General features: G+C 40.5%; 1 protein-coding gene across 1 annotated transcript in view; it reads right to left on the bottom strand.

Annotated features, from left to right (window-relative positions):
• Positions 1–16,573, bottom strand: part of DNAJC1 (DnaJ heat shock protein family (Hsp40) member C1) — a 109,909-nt gene extending 93,336 nt beyond the window's left edge. Inside the window, exon 1 of the mRNA XM_074574497.1 lies at positions 16,204–16,573. Coding sequence (XP_074430598.1) covers positions 16,204–16,374 — 171 coding nt within the window. The 5' untranslated portion in view covers positions 16,375–16,573. The remainder of the gene's footprint in view (positions 1–16,203) is intronic.
• Positions 16,574–19,247: the final 2,674 nt, after the last annotated feature.

Raw genomic sequence — 19,247 nt, 5'->3', positions numbered from 1 at the left:
ACAAAATATGCATGAAGTCTATGGCAAGCATCTGCTTCCTTTCTTGGGCTACAGGTGTTTATTCCAGTAGTAGCTGGAAGGAAACCTGCCTTTGCCCTCCTTTGTCAAGATGGGAATGTCACTGGGACTCTAGAAAGACGACTATGGCCTAGAAATTAAAGATCAACTCATCTGATCCGTTGTCTGCACCCAGCTTTGTCAGAAAACAGGGTAGGCTTTCACACTTTATCCAAATAAAACTACCAAAGTCCAATTTAAAACAGAAATCAAAGGACAGCATAATAAGCAAGATGCAACTTAAAACGTCATCAAAAGATCAGCAATGATTCTTTTGAAAATTGGCTCCTTTCCTTGGGCTGTATTAGCAACTGCAGTACATTTTCCAGATTACCAGCGCTTGAAACAGAACAGAATTTTAGAACATTTATACCAGAGCACATGCAATAATTCTTCCTAAAATCACCAATTCAATATTTACCTTAAAATTTTAATACAGAAGAGCTCGAGCCTGTTGGGCAATTGGCAGGAGTAGGGCAATAAGAAACTTCCCTGGAGTAACCTGCCATTCCAAGCACACGCTGGCTCCACAAGATTCTCCAGCTTTCCTTCCTCTTGCCAGCATGTTGGGACTGAGCAAAGTGCTATCCCACACTCTATCTCACTTGACAAAGTGACAAATTTTACACTAGTAGAACTCATCTAGACTATTTTTTCACCTCTTGTGATGATGTTTTTCCTTAACCTAGTCATTACAAGACAGATCGTTGTGAAAATGATTCCTGTTTTCAAGGTGCCTCCTTGCCAGTGTATGAATCTGTTATTACTGATATTCAATAGATACCAGAGCTTAAGCATTGGGCTGAGAGTCAGAATAGCATTTTCTAGGCTGAACAATTATCTCAAATACTCTTGCCATAACCTAGCACAGAAATGAGCGGCTTTTATATTAATTTAGTCACACAAAAAAACCAGCAAATGTTGAGGGGTGGGAAACCAATTCATTCCCACATTTCACAACACACTGTTTTTCTTTCATGTTTTATTCTTAGGGTATCTGAGCGATCAATATCCTTCAGGGAGTCTTTCCTTCCTCTTTTGACCACCACTTCAGGACTCCTACCATCTCATCTTTACATGGCATGATGGTTTCATTATGTAATAGGACAAAAGGCCAAGGTTTTACCATAAGAGTTTAAGCACTATTTTCCAGCTTTGCAAACTTACACCAGATACCATCCCTTTAGGCATTCTTACCTTCTTGCCTAAATCCATTAATAGAAATTTTTTTTTGGGGGTGGCATTTTTTTTTGTGTGTGGATTTTTTTTTTATCCACCCACCCCCTGGTAGTGGAGAGTCCAAAAGGCACCTCTGCTTGAACAATCTACCCCTTAAGAATAAACAAAATAATTATCTTAAAGTGTCCTGTGAATCTGATACTTGGGTGAGGAATGGAAATGACTGCAATATATGTACTTCTTTAAGGCTTGCAGCCAAACAGTCTGGGACTCCACAAGCAACCCTTGTGCAAGTCGAGGGGCGGGGCGGGGGGGTGTTGGTGTTGGGTTTTATGCTAACAAGTTGTACTCTTGCACCTGGAATGGGAAATACTCTGTATATTTGTCTTAGCTGGACTGCAAAATATTGAATACCTGATCAAGATACAATTCTATCTTGACTGGGAAATCAATTTCGGAAACCAGCCTAGTCCAGTATGGGCTTTCCTCACCATAGTATCAATCTGATCATGTCTAACCAGCTGTCATGTAAGGCTCTCATATCTCATGACAGCAGACAGGATAACCAATACCCTGATAATAACGGAATACCGTTAATTCAATGACAGTGCCTTCAAGTTAATCTGTTAGAAAAGAGCACAGAAGCTATGGGAATGCATCTTACATATTCCAGAAGTGAAGAAACTTGAGTTTTACAGCCTTCTGCTTTCTTTAGGTCAGAAATTTAAGAAGATACCAAGCCCCTGTTCAGTTCTCTAAATACCAGACAAAGTTTCTCTTAAAAAAATATTTTTTTTGTTAAAAATCTGTTTGCCTTCCTCAAAGTTCAGAAGACAAATGAAATTATATCTTAGAAAGAAAATATGGATATCCATATTCAATGTTAAGCAGTTTATTTTCACAAATATATTTACAAGAGAAGTCGACATTCTGCAACGCAAGATGTCAATCTATGCAAGAGCACTTTTTAAACAAAAATGGCATCCCCTCTAGGCTTCAAATACTACAAAGTGAATGCAAACAAATGTTCTGTACTGAAAACTTGAAAACATCCTGATTTAAAATAGGAAGTGTAATATTAAGATTAAAGTTCTCTATTGTTAGGGTGTGATTTTTACTTTGAGTGCTCTCTCTATCCCTTCTATAGGGAGAATATAGCATTACATAAACATTTTGTATTTAAATACAGTCTACTCAAACTTACACAGACTGATATAATTAAACATTATGGTTTTACCCAAAAATCAAGATAAAGCTAAGACATGTGATAAAAGTCAGCTGCAACACTAAATAATGCTTAATTGCACCTATATATTGTAATTTGCTGTTGCACTATAACAAAATGGAGCCTAGATGGGACAATTCTAGGTCCAACTTAAGTTGGACAGGTCAAATAGGAAATATTCACCACCAACACCTCTCCTATGAAACTGTCCATCTGAATTCTGCACCCAATACATCATATCTACAAAACTAGACTTCCCAGAAAATGCAGTCTGATTTAGTCTTTCATTGCCCCCTACTTTTTTCTACTTATTGTTTCTTTGGGTTCTCAAACTTGATTTCTCAATGCATCACTTCAGCAATGTAGATGTTAGCAAAGAGCAAAGTCTACCCTAAATTCACATCTGTTGACATTAGTCAAGGCGCATGCACAGCATAGAAGCAACGGACAGAATTATATAGAGGGTTTAATTACTTTAGATAGTACCTAGAAGCATGATTTTACAATAAACTAAACAATAAACAGATCAGCTCTACTTAGCAGAAAAAGAAAATTGAATGTACACTAAAGAACTGTACTAAAACCTTGAAATTCAATAAATTTTATTCAATACAACCTTTAGGTTTAATACGTTTGCTTAAAGTTTCTGCCTTTCAAACAAGTTCCTTGCCACAAAATTTATTTTGGCAAGTTTCTATCTTTTAAAAACTTCTAAAACAGGGGGATTTCATAAGACCCTGTCACGTCTTTCTCCTCACAACATTAGCATTCGATAGAAAATAAAAAAATTGAAGTTTTCACAGTGATTTATATAACTAAAACAAAGCAATACCAAAATCTTGCTTAAACCAATAGGAGTGCGCAAAGACAATGCTAGTAAGTGGTAACATCAAATTTAGGATGACTAACTATGAGTAAAATAATCTCATTGTTTCCAAACAATTTAAGTATATCACAGTAAGAACTTTGCTGGGGAATTAATAAATCCACAAAATTACTATGGTATAAAGGTACGATAAGTAAAAAGTGCAGTGGGGGTGGGAAGGCACATACCAAGTCTGCCTAAGTCTTAACGTAAGTAGTAATACAAACCCAAGCCTTCCATTTTACCTTCTGAAGAGAGAACTATTGTCCAAGACTGAGGTGTTACAGAGTTAATGTTAGTTACTAAAGCAAAGTGACCAGAAGCAGATGATATATTCCTGAACCCCTTCTGGATATCTCAGTTAAAGGCCTCAGCTCCTAAGAAAATGCGTTTAATCATACATGCATAGAAGTTAGAACAGGAAAACTGCATAACAGCAGTTATTCTTACGTCTAACGATCAATAACTAAAACAGCAACGTGGTGGATTTTCTGCCAGTTCCAGTAGAATTTGTGGAATGTATAGCTTAAAAAACCAGGTTGACTAGCTCTTTCTAACTTGTTATTACAGACTTTTGTATTTGTCCAAGCACACTAGAGTAGAAATTTATTTGATTTTCAAAATCCTTTTGTTTCTTTAAATGTAATCAAAACCAGGATGCTAGCTACAGATTGCTTGATGATGAAACTATGAAAAGTTTAATTCAGGAATAGAGCTACAGCTGTGCAATTTAATAATTTATTTAATGAGTCTTCCCTGTTGGAGATGTTCAAGAGATTCCCACACCAGCACTTTTCTTTGCAGTAGACAGGTCAAGAGAAGCTAATTCAACTTGAAATAGACAAGAAAGACATATTAGCGCAAACACACAAATTAGATACCAGGAAGTTGCCAGGACCATGGCTTTCACCTGAGACTGCTAAATGAAATTTATACACAAAGCTGCAGACCTGCTGGTGAGGAAGGTAACCCAGTACTGCACAAAATTGCCACCAGGGAGCTGGCAGGCTGCCACTGTGATTCCCATACACACACACACACACAAAATAAGGAGAAGAAAAAAAAAAACCACACACAAAAAACCCCCAATAACCAAAGCCAAAACTACAGAGGAGATGATGGGAACTACAGATCAGAAAGGTTGTCATCCATCCTTACTAAAGGCAGTAGGGGCTATAAAAATAAAGTCACTGTAGACAGGAATAAACGTGGTATGTTGGAAAAGATGTTGCATGCCTTCTGCAAAGAGAAACCCTGCCTCACCAACCCACCTCAGTCATCGGAGTGCATTAGTAAAGACAGAGAGAGGAGCTCCAGCAGACACAGTACAGTCCAATTTTGAAAAAAGCTTTTGACAAGGTTCCACACCAAAGGCTATCAAAGAAACTAAGTTGCCACAGGATGGGAGGAAAGAGTCTTACAAATAGAAAATTAATGAACAGGATACAAAAAGCAAGGTTTAATGGGCAGTTTTCAGGGCAGAGAATAGGCAGCTGAAAGGTCTCCTGCTGGGGGATTGGTGCTGGGACTGGCTTTATTCAGCACTTTCAATGACAACCTGAAGAGTAGGGCACGCAGTGAAATCTCACAGTTCATAGCTGACACTATACATTTTGGGTAGATACCAGACAGTAGCGAGGGAATGCCAAACAAAGTGATCTGCCAAAAAAGTGAGAGAGAAGATTAAGCGTAGGTAAGACTGTCGCCTTAAACTAAACCATGCCTACACAGAGCAGAGCTTGAGGTTGGCATTTACAAATCATTAAGCGATCCAAGACACATTGCTGACAGTTCTCCAAGCCCGCTGTACAGCACCAGCTGACTGAAAAACACCACCAGGAATCCACCTTTTGACATTACTGATCAAAAATTGTGGAAGCCAAGAGGTACAGGGAACAAATGGACTGCAAAACATGGCTAGGTTCACATGTTCTCCCCAAGTACTCCCCATCTACTGCCACTAGCTTTATTATTTTTATTTAAGAAAGAAGTGCAAGGATTATACAGAAGTATATAAATAATAAGAGACCAGGGTAGAAAACAGCCAGAGCATATTGACAGCATCCAGCACTCCTTGAAGGCATCAAAGGAGCTTGTGGGTGACATGGAGGGTTGCCCTAACTGGAGGCCAAGACAACTAGAGTATGGAAACAGGCCCTCACAGGCACTAGAATCCATTGCTTGAGACAAAATACTAGACTATTATTAAACATTTGCAACCAAGACAAGGCAAAGGTGTTTAATATTCTCAATTGCAAATAACATTAAAAAAAAAATCACATTATTTCTTAACTGATACATGTTTATCCAAAAAATCAATCCTCTTCAGAAGCCATACTGCATGACACCACTGAGGAAAAAGTAACAATTTAAAAAGAAAAAGGAAGTAGGTATCTCCAGTGACCAAAAGAATATCTAACTGCACAGCCAATGATCAAAAGAATATCTAACTACACATAGATAGATAGTGGTTTTCAACCAATGAATCACAGGGCCCTGAAGCCAGTAAGCTACTGACCTACTTCAGCTATTGTCCTTAAATCTAAGTTCACTAGCCAGTGGTCTGCACCTCCACCACAAATTAAGGTGTCTCTAAATCATACCCATTTGTAGATAAGACAGGAAAGTGTAAGTGTGTGAAAAGCATAAATCATCATGATTCAGGAAATCAGCAAGTCAGTAACTCCCATTGATAGGTTAGTTTATCTGTCCAGCAGAGAACTGGATTCCTCCCCCTGGCAAATTAACACAGCTTTCTGGTTAAGCGCCTAGTATTACTCAATCAGAAAACACATAGACCAAAAAGATATACTAGATGGACTACTGATGCACTCCAGCATAGGAACTTTGTACTAAGTAACTGAACATAAATCATAACTTTTGTACAAAAGAGGTTTGTTCTTTCACCACTGTAAGCTGCAAGAGACAACTGACTGGCTGATACCCTCAATCTGTATTTCAATTGTTGAAATACTATTCTCAGCAGATACAGTCCAACACTCAAATTCACTATATTGCTTTGAATGTTGCTGGGTTAGCTTGTAGCGTTGAAAAGCTACAGAAGCAGAAATAGAAAGTGGAAAATATTCAATAGAACAGAAACTACAAACCACACAGGTTACAAATTGACAGAAGAAATGCTTTCTATTCAACAGATAGGTATACTCAGGTTGTAAAAAAAATTTATTTCAAATTTTTAATCAACTTAAAGAAGTGCTTGAATTGAATAAGACTTCCTTTCCATTGAATAAGATTTTAAATAATTCCCCATAGGAAATGGGAAGAGGCTTCCATATAGGATGAAATTTTACAGACTTTCTTTTTCCTACTGTAACACTGTAGTAGCCACTGTTAGACACAACGTCCAGTAAAGCAATTACTAATATCATTGTAAACTGTTGCAAAATTACATGGCACACAGCTCTTCCACTCTCCCATCACAGCATTTATATCCCATAAAAGAACACTATAGGAATCACTGACTATGGAATGGTGATTATTAAATATAACAGCTAGTCTAAATTAGTCTGAAATTTAATAAAACAGACTACAGAATCATTTACAATATTTTTAGAAGTTGGTAAAAACAATTGTTGCGCTTTACAGGAGCTATTCACCCCAAATCGGTGCAGTAAGGCTACTTGTCAGCTTTCTCATGCCCTCATCAGCACTCAATGCTTCCTTCAACAAGCAAAAGAACTTTACAGTGTTGGAGACAGCAGCATTTCAGAATTACAGCCCATGTCCAAAAGCAAGACTCCCCTCATTCTTCCTTCTCTCTTTAGTCAGAGAAAGATTGCAGAGTGACATTATTTCAACAGCTCCTATGCATCTTCTGGTTTTCTCCGCAAGTTTTCCAGACTAACACTGAGAAGGAAGAATTTCAGGTGTAGCAGAGATGAGGGACGGCTTATGAAGTCTCTTCTCATTCCACTGCTTATTTATTTGACATCAAGAACAGTTTGTAAGGCCTGCGAGCCAGGTCATTAGAGAAATTTGCGCTTAAGCAATCCATCAGATGAGAGCCTGGTAATACACAACCCTGCTTTAAAGTGTTAGATTCAAACTATGTTATTATTTGCATAACTAACATACACCACATGTACAACACATTGCCACATATATAAGATGGTTTACAAATCACTTTTATACACAGCTTGTAACATCCAAACAAGGCTGATGGACAAGGAAATAAGAAGCAAAAGAAACCCAGAAACCCCAAATCTCCTCATAATTTACAGAAACACAACAGTTTTAGGCTGCAGGGGAAAAAAAAAAAACCACACAACACAAAAACAACAAACCTACTGTTTAGGAACCCAAAAATTGAGAGAAGGAAACTTAACGGGTACAGCATACAGCTAAGGAAAAGCATGAACATTAACAACCAAATCAAAAGCAAAACTGCAAGTTTTCATATGCCGGTTGAATTTCGTTAGCCCACTAGGATGCTGTGGAAAACCAAAACATTTCAGACATTAAAATGAATAAAAGGAGGAAATTAATGTATATCAGACCTATTCATATAGGTGAAAAACGCTTTGTTATCTCTTATACTCTCCTTCTCACTGGCTCAGATGCGCAACAACACCCCAGGCTCTTTGTTACTGGCTCTGCTGAGAACACAAGGAGCACCAAACCAACCAAGGAACATTTTATTTGCTAAATGTTCATTTTATTTTTTTAGTTTTACCAAGTACTTAAAGTTAAAATAGCACCACAGATACCTCCAAATATCTCCCTTAAAGCTATAGATTTATCTAGATCTGATTACAAACCCATGTTAATCTTAATGGTACAATGAGTCAAGATATCATTCAACAGAATGAAATAAATGCTGCCTCTAAGATTTTTTCTTTACACAACTTTACAGACAAACATGATGACCACAACCCACAGCAGTCAAGTAGTAAAAAGCCCACTGGAAGTCATTTACAAAACTGTAATGTTGGATTAATTATGTGGCTGGTTTAGATACCAACATAGGCACGTACATAAGAACTTCAACAAAGGAGAGGAGTTTGAAACAAGCATAAAACAAGCAGCCTTGTGTAAGCACCAGAGACCACCAGCACAGGTTACCTACCATTCCTCACCAAGAAACTGGTCACTCCCTTCGGTGAACTACAGGTCAAACATAGAACTTCTAGGAAGAAGAATAGCTCGGTTTTTATTTCTGCAATTTGAAGATCAAGCTATTATGGATATATCCTTAAAGGATTAGTGAAGCGGGAAGTATACAGGAAGAGCTGAAATGTTATTGCTGCTGCAGAGAGGAAAAAAACCAATTCAAGACTCCTTGTTTAACCCTTTTCACAGCACTTTGCATACTGCTAGTTCCCTTGGGTACCCAAACATAGTCATTTCCTATTGCTACATGTCCTTCTACACAGCAATAAAGAAGGATAATATAATCTGAAAGAAATCAAGAAAGTATTATATGAATGAATTGTCAAGGAAAGTTGACAGTAAGTGTCTTTAAAACCACTTATAATGGTAGATTCTGAAACACTTTTGTGTCTTTAAGAAAGGAGCAAACAGTGAAAGCAAAAAAAACCACCTGGATTTCCTTGGACAACATCCAAGCAGAAATTTAATAGGAAACAATACAGAAAACCATTTTTATAGAAAATACAAGTTTTACAAGTGTCCTGATCATTTTTAAATGTAGCAACTGTGAACAAAAACATCAGGGAACATTATGCATACAGGATACATGTCAGGGCACTTCCAGAATGGATTACATTACCTATTAGCAACTTACCTGGAAGTTCTGCACTGTTGAAAAAGGCAAAACAAAACCAAAACACACACAAACCCCCATATCCTGCACCCTCCTCACTTACAAATCTGAGCAGTTATCATAAGTGCTTCTCTATGGTGACTCTTACGAGAAATTAAACTACTCTATAGTTCAAAACAACTTTGTTCTATAGGATCCAAGTGAATAATCTCAACAATGACTTCACACAATTTTAATAATTTACATTTTTTACAAAAAGCAGAGTTTCCAGAACTGCTGGAAATCTCACTTCCAGGCGTAACTTATAAGTAATAGACTCGAATATGAAGTTTAAAACCATGAAGGTTCACAGAGTTATGTCTCAATAATATACTGAGAAAAAGTACACAATTACTTTTATGGAATGAACTGGGATTACAGCTAAAGCCACTAGAAACAAATCTGGATTTTCTAATGCTATTTTTATTTGAACTAGTGCAATGGAGTCTATTACTGCCTCAATGTTGACAGTATATTCAGGGGCTTTGGGGGGCTATTTTCACTGTAACTGCCATAACAGGAGCCAAAGCCGCCTCCTTAAAGTAAAAAAAAAACCCAAAAAACCCCAAAAACCCACCCCAATTTTGAAGAACCCCACCCTCATCCATCACTTAAAAGAAATGTACACCTTCAAGAATTACTAAGATCTGTCACTGTCTGAATAAAGATCTGCTACTACTATCACCTAGTTGTGTGTTACAGAAGTTAATTATTTTTGACAGTTTGGAGCAAGAAAGTTGAAACATATTTCATCTTTCCAACTGAGAACTCTGATGTTGCAATTAACAGTGCATTAAAATCTAATGTCTTCCAAAACTACTAGACCTGCTTAACATACATTTTGAACAAGTAGAAGAAAACAATCTTGAAACTGGCTTAGACATGATGTTTAATCACAATCCCAACAATTTTGATTCCTCAAAAACAAGAAACTGAGGTATCAAGCTGCTATGTGGCTCTGTGTTACTTCACAGCACAAGACTTTCAAAGATCACAGTGAATATCCTATTTGTGATGCAAAGACAAAATAATCTTACAAAACAAAGCAAGAAAAGCCTACAGCTCATAGTTTTGACACAATCACCTGAAAAAGTGATGTCATAATTGCATGTGTGTGAAGCTCTATCAAATACTTCCAAAGCTTGGAAGACTGAAGCAGTATTACTAACCTAGATTTTCTCTAAAACATTTGCAGATGATGCACTATCCACCCACATATGTTAACCTTAAATAGCAGCAGGGAGGAGAAGAGCCTTATAGTGTTAGAAGAGCAAGCAAAAGAAGTCTTTGGGGTGTGATCCAGTTTGTAACTGGGAAGAAGAAACAAACTGCTCAGTTTCTAGGCTATTCCTCATTTCCCATTCCTTGTCCTCCTTATGTGCACCTTGCCCGCCAAGGGAGACAGAAGACCTGTATGGGTACACGTAGGCTGTTCTTCCTGAGGACTTGAGAGCATTCCTTGAATAGATACAGCTCTCCCTCACATGCCTCTTCACACCTAAGGGAACCACCCTGCGTACTCAAAGTTCCCAAAAAGCTCTAAAGCAAAAATAGTTTTATCTAGATTTTTTTTTTTTTCTGGACAGTGACCCATTCAAAGCCGGGACTATAGCAATGCCAGGTGACGCAACACTGACAGCTTTTGAGACTGACATTCTTTCTGAAAGATAAACTGAAACAGACTACACAAAAAAACCTATTACTGAGAATTTTCTTAAGTCTCCCATAATGCCTCATAATACCATAAAAACCACACAATTTGTCATGGCGTTCATTCCTGGTAAGCTTCTTACAGAGAAATGCCAAGAGGTAAAATTCAGTGTCAGCCATTTACTATAAACTATATAGTCTTAAAGATGCATCTAACTCAATTTTTTAGTACAGATCAGGAGTGCACATGTAAAGCAAACTTCCATATTGTACCCACTGACTGTGTATCACAAAGCTGTCCTGGAGTGGACAGTGGATTTCTTTTGGATGGAACTGAACTGTAAGATGTAATACCAGGAGCACAAATAATAGCACACTTCAACACAAACAGGCATTGAGTCCACACAGCCAGCCTGGAATTAGTTCAACAAAAACAAACAAACAAACAAAAAATCCCTGAAATGCAAACAGTATGGACACCAATTCCTCAGCACCAAATATTGCGTTCTACAGACGCAACCCTGTCAGACCCTGCTACTTGCCAGGGTACACACAGCTCCTCTGTTCCAGCGTTCATGAAAGGATTCTATTAGCCCAATACACCCAGCTCATCTAGAGGGGTTGTGGCTTCCCACAGCCAAAGAAATCTGAGTCCTTGGTTTTCACGTCTTGCACTTTCTTGGAGTTGCTGCCATACCAGTGTCTCACAAGCTGTAGGATCAAAATCAGGTTCTATACACGCAGTCCTGACTTTATGCCGCAGCACAAATCTAGCAAACCCATCGTCTAGCAGTGACATGGATACAGTGCTCTTAGTTCTCTACAGTAAAGCCACATGAATGGACTAGAACCTGGTTCAAAATAAATATCATGTGCCACAAGGAAGGCATAAGCCAATAATGAAGAAAATATCTCTCTCAACATTTTTTTGGGGTTATATATTTATCCACAGTGTTGGCCAGCAAGTCCCACCCGTGTGTTAACTCTCCCTCAGGAACCTGAGCTCCCGGGGCCTCTTCTGCTACCTCAAAGAGAACTTGGAAAAACCTTGTGTTTGCTTTCATACACTCAACAGGCCTAGCAGAACTTTCAATACAAACCTGTTCCCTTATCTGATTACCAGTAGAAGCCAAAGCCTTATTCAGAAATTCCTTAGTCCTACCTGATACATAACATACTGCTCTGCACAGGCCAATTCTAGCAACACAGCTCATGCATTTTAACACATCTTCACAAACAAACATTTCCTAAAAACTTCTTGATCAGATCCCTTATCTCCAAGAACCATATCACAAAGTTTCAAAAGACATTCAGAGGCCTGCAGTGCCTTCCTTACTGGAAGCCAAAAAGAGTAGAGGAACAGGTAATTCCCTCGTAGCCATATACACAGCTATAATCAAAAGCATCTTTTGGCAAGTAGATTCACAGGTTCAATTGATGCCAAGTTGATTCATCCAGAGCATATCATATTTATGCAGGCATCAGCTATTGAAAGCTGCAAGACAATAAAATTAACTTGATCAGTTCATCTGTCCACCATACAGGCATGTAGCTTCCCAGATCTTCCTGGAATTCTTCCAGAAACTTGACATCACATTTGCATGTTCTCATTCTCAGGTAACAGGGTAATTCTATTACTGAGCCTGCATAGCTTCTGGTTTAATTCTGCTGCTTCATCTGAGTTTTTAGATGAATACTCTTTGGTCCGGATCCCTTTGTCAGTTTGAAACTGGCTATAGTGAAGTGATTACTGAAATGATTATGACATCTGATCTGTCAACAGTTTATGATTCTATTTTCTTCATTTGGACACAGCTTCAGTAACCACTTGGGGGATGTGGAAATGTAATTTTTTCTCAAGCCAAAGATTATTTTATCTCCCCATTCTGTTAGGTCAAACTTCTTGAGAGCAGTTTTAGATGAGCAATTCAAGTTAATCACATCATCAATTTAAGAACAATCAAAGAAACGGCATGGTGGAGCAATTCACAAATTGTCCAGAATAGCAACACTAACAACATAACAATGCAAAACTTCTTACACATGCTACCTTACTGTTAGATACAATGGATTAACAAATAGATAGATTGTGTCCTTGTATAAATAACAGATACTTTGTAATCTAGGTGCTCAGCCCTAACACTTGGTGGTTGGACAAAATTATTTTCAGAGGTCATCCTTCCAACCTCAACCATTCTGTGAGCATCTCTAGATTTCTCAGGCAACCCCTCCTTGAAGTCAAGCACTAAGGACAGTTATGCTAACAGCAAGACAGCCACAATCTCACTCGTCTGTCGTTCCATGTTCACAACAAAAATTGCCCACATTAGACCATCTTCTATCTCAGTCTCAGATCCTGGAAAATACTACAGCAGCTTCAGACCTAACACCTTGCAAGTGCTGCATGACTGTTACCAGACAATGCCAGGAGGCTTCCACCAGGCCCTCAAAAAGACAAAACACAAAACCCTCACTCCTGCAAGCACAGACTAGCAACAAAACCCGTCATTTCTCTCCAATCTCAGTGAAAAAATTCAACAGCCAGAGGCTTCATCAAAGCATGCTACAGAGCTACAGGACTTCCCACAATGCCTTCTGCACCTTGTCAGCTGAGGTCAACATCAGCTTCTGACATTGCATATGAGGTTCAACAGGCAGCTAGTAAGTACCACAATTCTCCCATCAAAACCCAAGCTGCTTTAATGCCTTAAGGAAGCATTGGAGTCATTCCCTACATGTTTTCAAAACACAAGATGACATGTTTAGAAAAAAATCTGGCAGCCCTGATATACTACTGTTAACAAACATGGTTGAGCAGCTGTATCTCAGATGCAGAAGTTGCATCCTGCACAAGGGAGATGTACACGAAGGATGAAGGGATTATCAGGACATGACACAAGGCAATCAACACCAAGATGAATATGGAAGGAGGGGAGGAGGGGAAAACAAATTTTGATGGACAAAAGATTATGAAACAATCCAAAGGCATGGCCACAAAGGCTACTGTCACCCACACTCTATCCGTCTTGTGCTAAAATGCCAAAAAAACCACCTGAGCACAGGGAATAAAACCACTATCACCAGAACTACAAAAAGTTAATCACAGCATTCTAGTCAAAGGCATCCCAACTAGAATAACAGCAACACACAAGATGACCAGTAAGCCCCATTAAGCCATAGTTTTAAAAAAATCACAGAAAACCTGAAGAAACATGCATACAGCACATAGAGACATTATGGTAAAAGGCAGCTTTGTGTTAAGGCATCCCAGGTAGGACACAGCACACCTGAGATTTTTGCACTTCCCTTGACCCCATTAAAAGACCAGTTACCCTTCTCACACAGTCACTTAAAACGGCTGCAGCTACCTAGTGAGTCACTGCAAGTCAGAACCCTCCTTCAGCATCTTGTTTGAAGTTTCAGGTACAGGTCAGAGCTGGAGAAGCAAGCAGCAGGAACAAAGGATACAGTGTGGAAGAACCTGTAAACCTACACAGCATCTTCCAATGCTTACAAATTTCTACTGAAGCTCAACTTCAATATTGTATACTCTATTACTGTACTCACAGGTATACTCTGCTGCATGTGCAAAGCATCTAATACTATTTACACTTCAATTCACAGCTATAATGACATTACATGTGACTAGCATATACTTGTAACTAACAAAACTTCCTTTCACTTGTGTTGCACTTTCACCAATTTTTTCCTGTTCACACGTTGTAAGTGATTGAAGTTGTCCATTAAGATTAGGAGTAGAAGTGCGAACTAGCAGAATATTTGTTTGCTAAAAGTAAAATTACATTTTGCTAAACTTCTTGTGCAAGGTACAGATTCATCCCTAGAAAAAAGGGCTGTGGAAGATATTAACAGAGTTGCATATCAGATCTGAACATCGCTAATTGAAACAAACAAAATTTTGTATCCCTACATTATCTAACAGTAAAATTGCTTTTGAGGAGTTAAAACCTATATTTTTAGGCTCATGAAAGTGAAACTTGGGTAACAGTGTTTGCCATGCTGTACACATGATGGTATTCCACAGTATTTGGATGCTCAAGAAACAGATGAAACTGACTCAGAATCCCCTAATTATCATTAACAACGCAACTGGTAGTTTCCAAAACAGGATGCTTACATATTGCAGACACCTCCCCTCTCTTTGTAGACATGGCCCTAATTAAATGCACCTGAAAATACAGCTATTATTCTCAAAAACTACAAGAACTACATCAGAATAAACTTTAAGGTTGTCAGGGAGGCCATTTGAATAGTGGGATCACCCACCAGAATGTCGAGGTGCTAGGAGACGAGCAAAGAACAAAATGTTTTTTGAGGACTCTGGGTCAAGTAACCGATTATAAAGAACTGCATATTTAATTATCGAGGAGAGGAATACTGACTGGAAGAAAGACAAAAAGAAGATTGCCAAGATGCATGAAGAGAGATCAAGCAAAAATCACACACACAGCAGAGCATCTAGAGATGAGGAAGGCCATCAAGTGGGAGCCAGGACGAGTGATACAAGCTGAAGATGCCAAATGGCAGCGAAACCAGCAACCACATCTAAAATATACGCAAGAAAGATGGGATAAAAGCATTTGGAACTTGACTACATGTGCATGAAAATTAACTGAAGGTGCATAATAAATGCTTTAAGATAATCTTAAGTGTTACCTAGCAAACAGAGGTGAAAACCAGGCACAATAACCAAGATACATGGAAAGTAAACAAATAATCTACAAGCCATTACCATGGCAAAGGGTCACAGTCTACCACATGCCATGTGTGAGAGAAAACAGGAGCTGCAACACATGGCAAGGCACAGTCTCAAGAAGATAAGGAACAAGCAGCTACGCAGAATGAGGGAAAGATGAGAACAGCCAAACCCAGGATATATATGGGAAGTGGGAGAAGCCCACGAGCTACTTTTGTCTAGTGTAGATGCATTTGAAGAAAGAGAGACACATTCAAAAAAGCAACAGGCAGTAGGAACACACAAAGGTACAGTGGCAGAGGGAGGGCTGATTTACGGTGGGGCCAGAAGGACAAAAAAAAAATAGAACTTGACGGAGAGAGGAGCCTCTGCGGAGGGAAGGAGGAGGCTGGGGAAGGGACAGGAGCCGGGGCACGGCGGGGCGGGCCCGGACTCCGGCGACAGAGCGGGGCAGCGGCAGGCGTGCCAGGGCTGGCGGCGGATGACAGCGCCAGGCCAGAAGGCAAGGGGCCGGCGGCGTGCCCGGCGCCCGTGTGCCGCGGGGAGCAGGCGGGCGGCGGCAGCGCGGGGGGGGCGGAGGAGGGAGGGAGCGAGCCAGACAGCCATGTTCGGCGGAGGCAGGGACGGCGGTAACAGGCGAGGCCCGTGCCCGCGGGCAAGGACCGGGGCAGGGGGCGGCGGAGCGGGCGCGCCTCAAGGCGGGCGGCGGCGCCCGGCCCCTCGCTCACCTGCTGCACCCCCAGGAAGTCGTAGAAGTTCCGCGGCACCTCCTCCACCAGGTCGAAGAGCTCCAGGTCGCCGCTGTCCCAGGCGCGGGCGCGGGGTGCCACCAGCGCCAGCAGCGCCAGGAGCAGCGGCTGCAGCAGCCGGAGGCGCGGCGGGGCCCGCGGCCGGCCCATGACCCCCGCCTCGGCGGCGGCGGCGGCCGCGGCAGCAGCAGCAGCAGCTGCAGCAGCGAGGACGTGGCCGGGGAGGTACCGCTAAGGCCGCGCACACCCCAGCGACGGCTCCGCACTGAGGGGAAAGGAGACAGGCCCGGCCCCGCCGGCAGCCGGTCCCAGGGAGGAGGGGGCGGGGGGAGCGCTCTCCGCATTGGCCAATCGCCGCCTCCGCAGCTGTGACGTCAGGTACCCCGGCAACCGCCGGCGCTCGCGCAGTCGAGGGGCCGCGGGGGGGAAGGGCGAAGGTGGGGGTGTCGTCGCGGGCTGGGCGTGCGCGGGGCAGTGGCGCGAGCTCTCTGCCTCCGCCGCCAGCGGCCGCCCCTCAGCCCGGAGCGGCGGGTGCTGAGGGGCCGCGGCCGCTGCCCCGGGCCCCGTCGGTCGCCGAGACCGGCCGTCTCGGGGCCGTGGCGGGAGGGGGGTTGGGGCGGGGTTTGTTAGCCCTGCGGCTGGCAAGGCCGATGCCCGCGGAAGGAAAAGGCTGGCGGTCGGACGAGACAGATCCCCTCAGGTGCCCCGGTGCCCCCCGCGCGCTGGATTTCTCCTCAGAAATGTGTTGAATTTATTAATTCCTTAAGGAAGGGTTTGGTAACTGTAACCTGTGCTACCCTAAAGTCACTCCAGCGCATTGTCAATCTGAACTTGATTTTTGGGCTGTTTTTCTCTGGATCGTTCATTCTTTCCTTGCTTAAATTAATAATTTGTTAAGCATGAATACTAGATGAAAAATTAGATGGAGACTTAATGGCTCGGCAGTACAAATTATCAACATTAAATCACTTTTCTCTGGTACGGTCAGACTCCTTGGAAGAGCCCGTCTGTTCCATCACTCCTGAAGCCAGGCCTGGTTAATAACCCGCCACGAGAATCATCTCTTTAAGAAAACGCAGTTTCACTCATCCCCAAAGTATCCATGAACTGAATCAAGTTCAGAAAATAGTTTTTTCCAATTAAAAAAAAAAATCCCAAATGCCAGTCTTACATGCGCCTAAATTCACCTAAGAGGAGACAGGCAACATTTACAAAACCCCTGTACAGCAGAGCACTGCTGTGGATATCCTATGGGAATAGCAAGATGTGGCTTTAAAATACTCTCTGCTTAATTCAGAAGGACTTGAACTGACATAACCATTATCAATTTTCCAACTCATGAAGTATAGAGTAGTCTTAGGTATGCTCTTCTATTGAAATTGTTGCCTTTTGTATAAACTATTTAAATATTCATTAGATTGATATTTAAACTCATGTTTCCATGTCCCATATGCATGCCCACTGGGCTGTTAGTATCATGATTCTGCCTCTGGCTCTGTTTTTTGAAAAGACACCTAAACCCATTTGCCAGGAAACGATAATTTACCCAACAGTGTCTGTTGTAGACTCTTTTTAATTCACCCTTCTCAAAAAAGAACACTTAGCTATTCATTCTGATCATCTTAAAAAATGCTTCACCTGCTTGATCACAGAATCAAGCCCAAAAAAATAATCCTTTTCCAGAGAATGGCAAAGTAAAGAGAAAGTCATGGGCTAGTTAATTTTTCGGCTGCTTTTTTTTGCCGGAGTAACTGAACCTGGTATAGATCAGTTTCTTCCCTCTTCCTTATTTTCTTAATCTGTTCTGTTTCGCACACCAGTATTCATAGCATCAATTCCCTTTGTTGCCAGGTGTATCTACATTCTCCTTGCTTTCAAGCCTTAAGCCTTATTGCACAAAAATATCATCTTTGGATTCAAAAAGTTACCTACTCATAATGTTGTAGGACAAAGTTTAAAGATGCAAAGTACCCTCAGAAACCAGGGGCAAATGAAGAGTTCAATAAAGTACAAAAACATCATATTATGTTTAAACCAGGTTAAAGATTTTTTAAAATGTGAAATTAACAATACTCCATTCCCTGTAATAGATGCATTCCAAATTCTCTTTCCCTTCTGACTGGTTCTGTGTTTTCCGTGTCTACTTCATCTTGCCTTATTAGCTCCTAAGCCTCCTTAGCTAAGTTGATCTAGTGCAATGATCAACCTTGAAGAGAAGCATTTGTTATTTTGATCTTGATTTTCATCATTCAGAATTTGTTAGGAAGAATGATCCCTTTCAAACAGCTCTGCCTGCTTTTGCTGAAACTGTTACAACAGCCTTCAAAAAACCTGATAAAAGCAGATGATTGATTCCATTCCACTGAGACTAGGAAAAACTGTCCTAACACTGACCATCGATTGCAGGTAGCTTGTGACTTCAGTCCTTTTGAGAACAACAGCAGATGATAGCTATTTTCAAAGAAACATCTCAGAATTCTTCAGAGAAATTATGATTTCTTTCAGTCAAAAGGAATGTGAATTTAGAAGGAATAATGGGAGAAAAAATGCACTAATGTTAATGGGATTATGATTATTTGAAATACATATTTAAGAGATATTCTACATTTAAGTTAGCATACTTAAATTATTCCAATTGGTTTTAACAATGTGGGAAATTTGAATAACTCATTTTTATTCTGCTCCTTAAACCACTAGAAGAGAAGGCCTGATACTGCACGTAATGTTTCTAAAAAAGGGGGTTTTTTTAAATTAGAGGCTGTGAGATTAGTTTAAATGTTTCTGTTAAAATCATTCTGTACCCCAAGAATAAATACTGAAATTTTGGGAAGAAAATGCTAAAAATGCTATTAAAATTCTATAAGCATCACCATAATAATGACACATTGTTATCTTCTCATTCTTCTGTTTTCCTCTTTAAAGTCATGAGAAGTTATTTTTTCTTGGTAAGCCATTAGAATCCTTCCCCTTTCTCCAACACTTCAATTAATCCAGGTCACGGGAGGCTTCCACAATATAAAATA

Source organism: Larus michahellis, chromosome 2, assembly GCF_964199755.1.
Source record: "Larus michahellis chromosome 2, bLarMic1.1, whole genome shotgun sequence".
NCBI classification, from domain to species: domain Eukaryota; kingdom Metazoa; phylum Chordata; class Aves; order Charadriiformes; family Laridae; genus Larus; species Larus michahellis.
The sequence above is the reverse complement of the archived record's forward strand: the minus strand, read 5'-3'. Positions and strand labels throughout refer to the sequence as shown.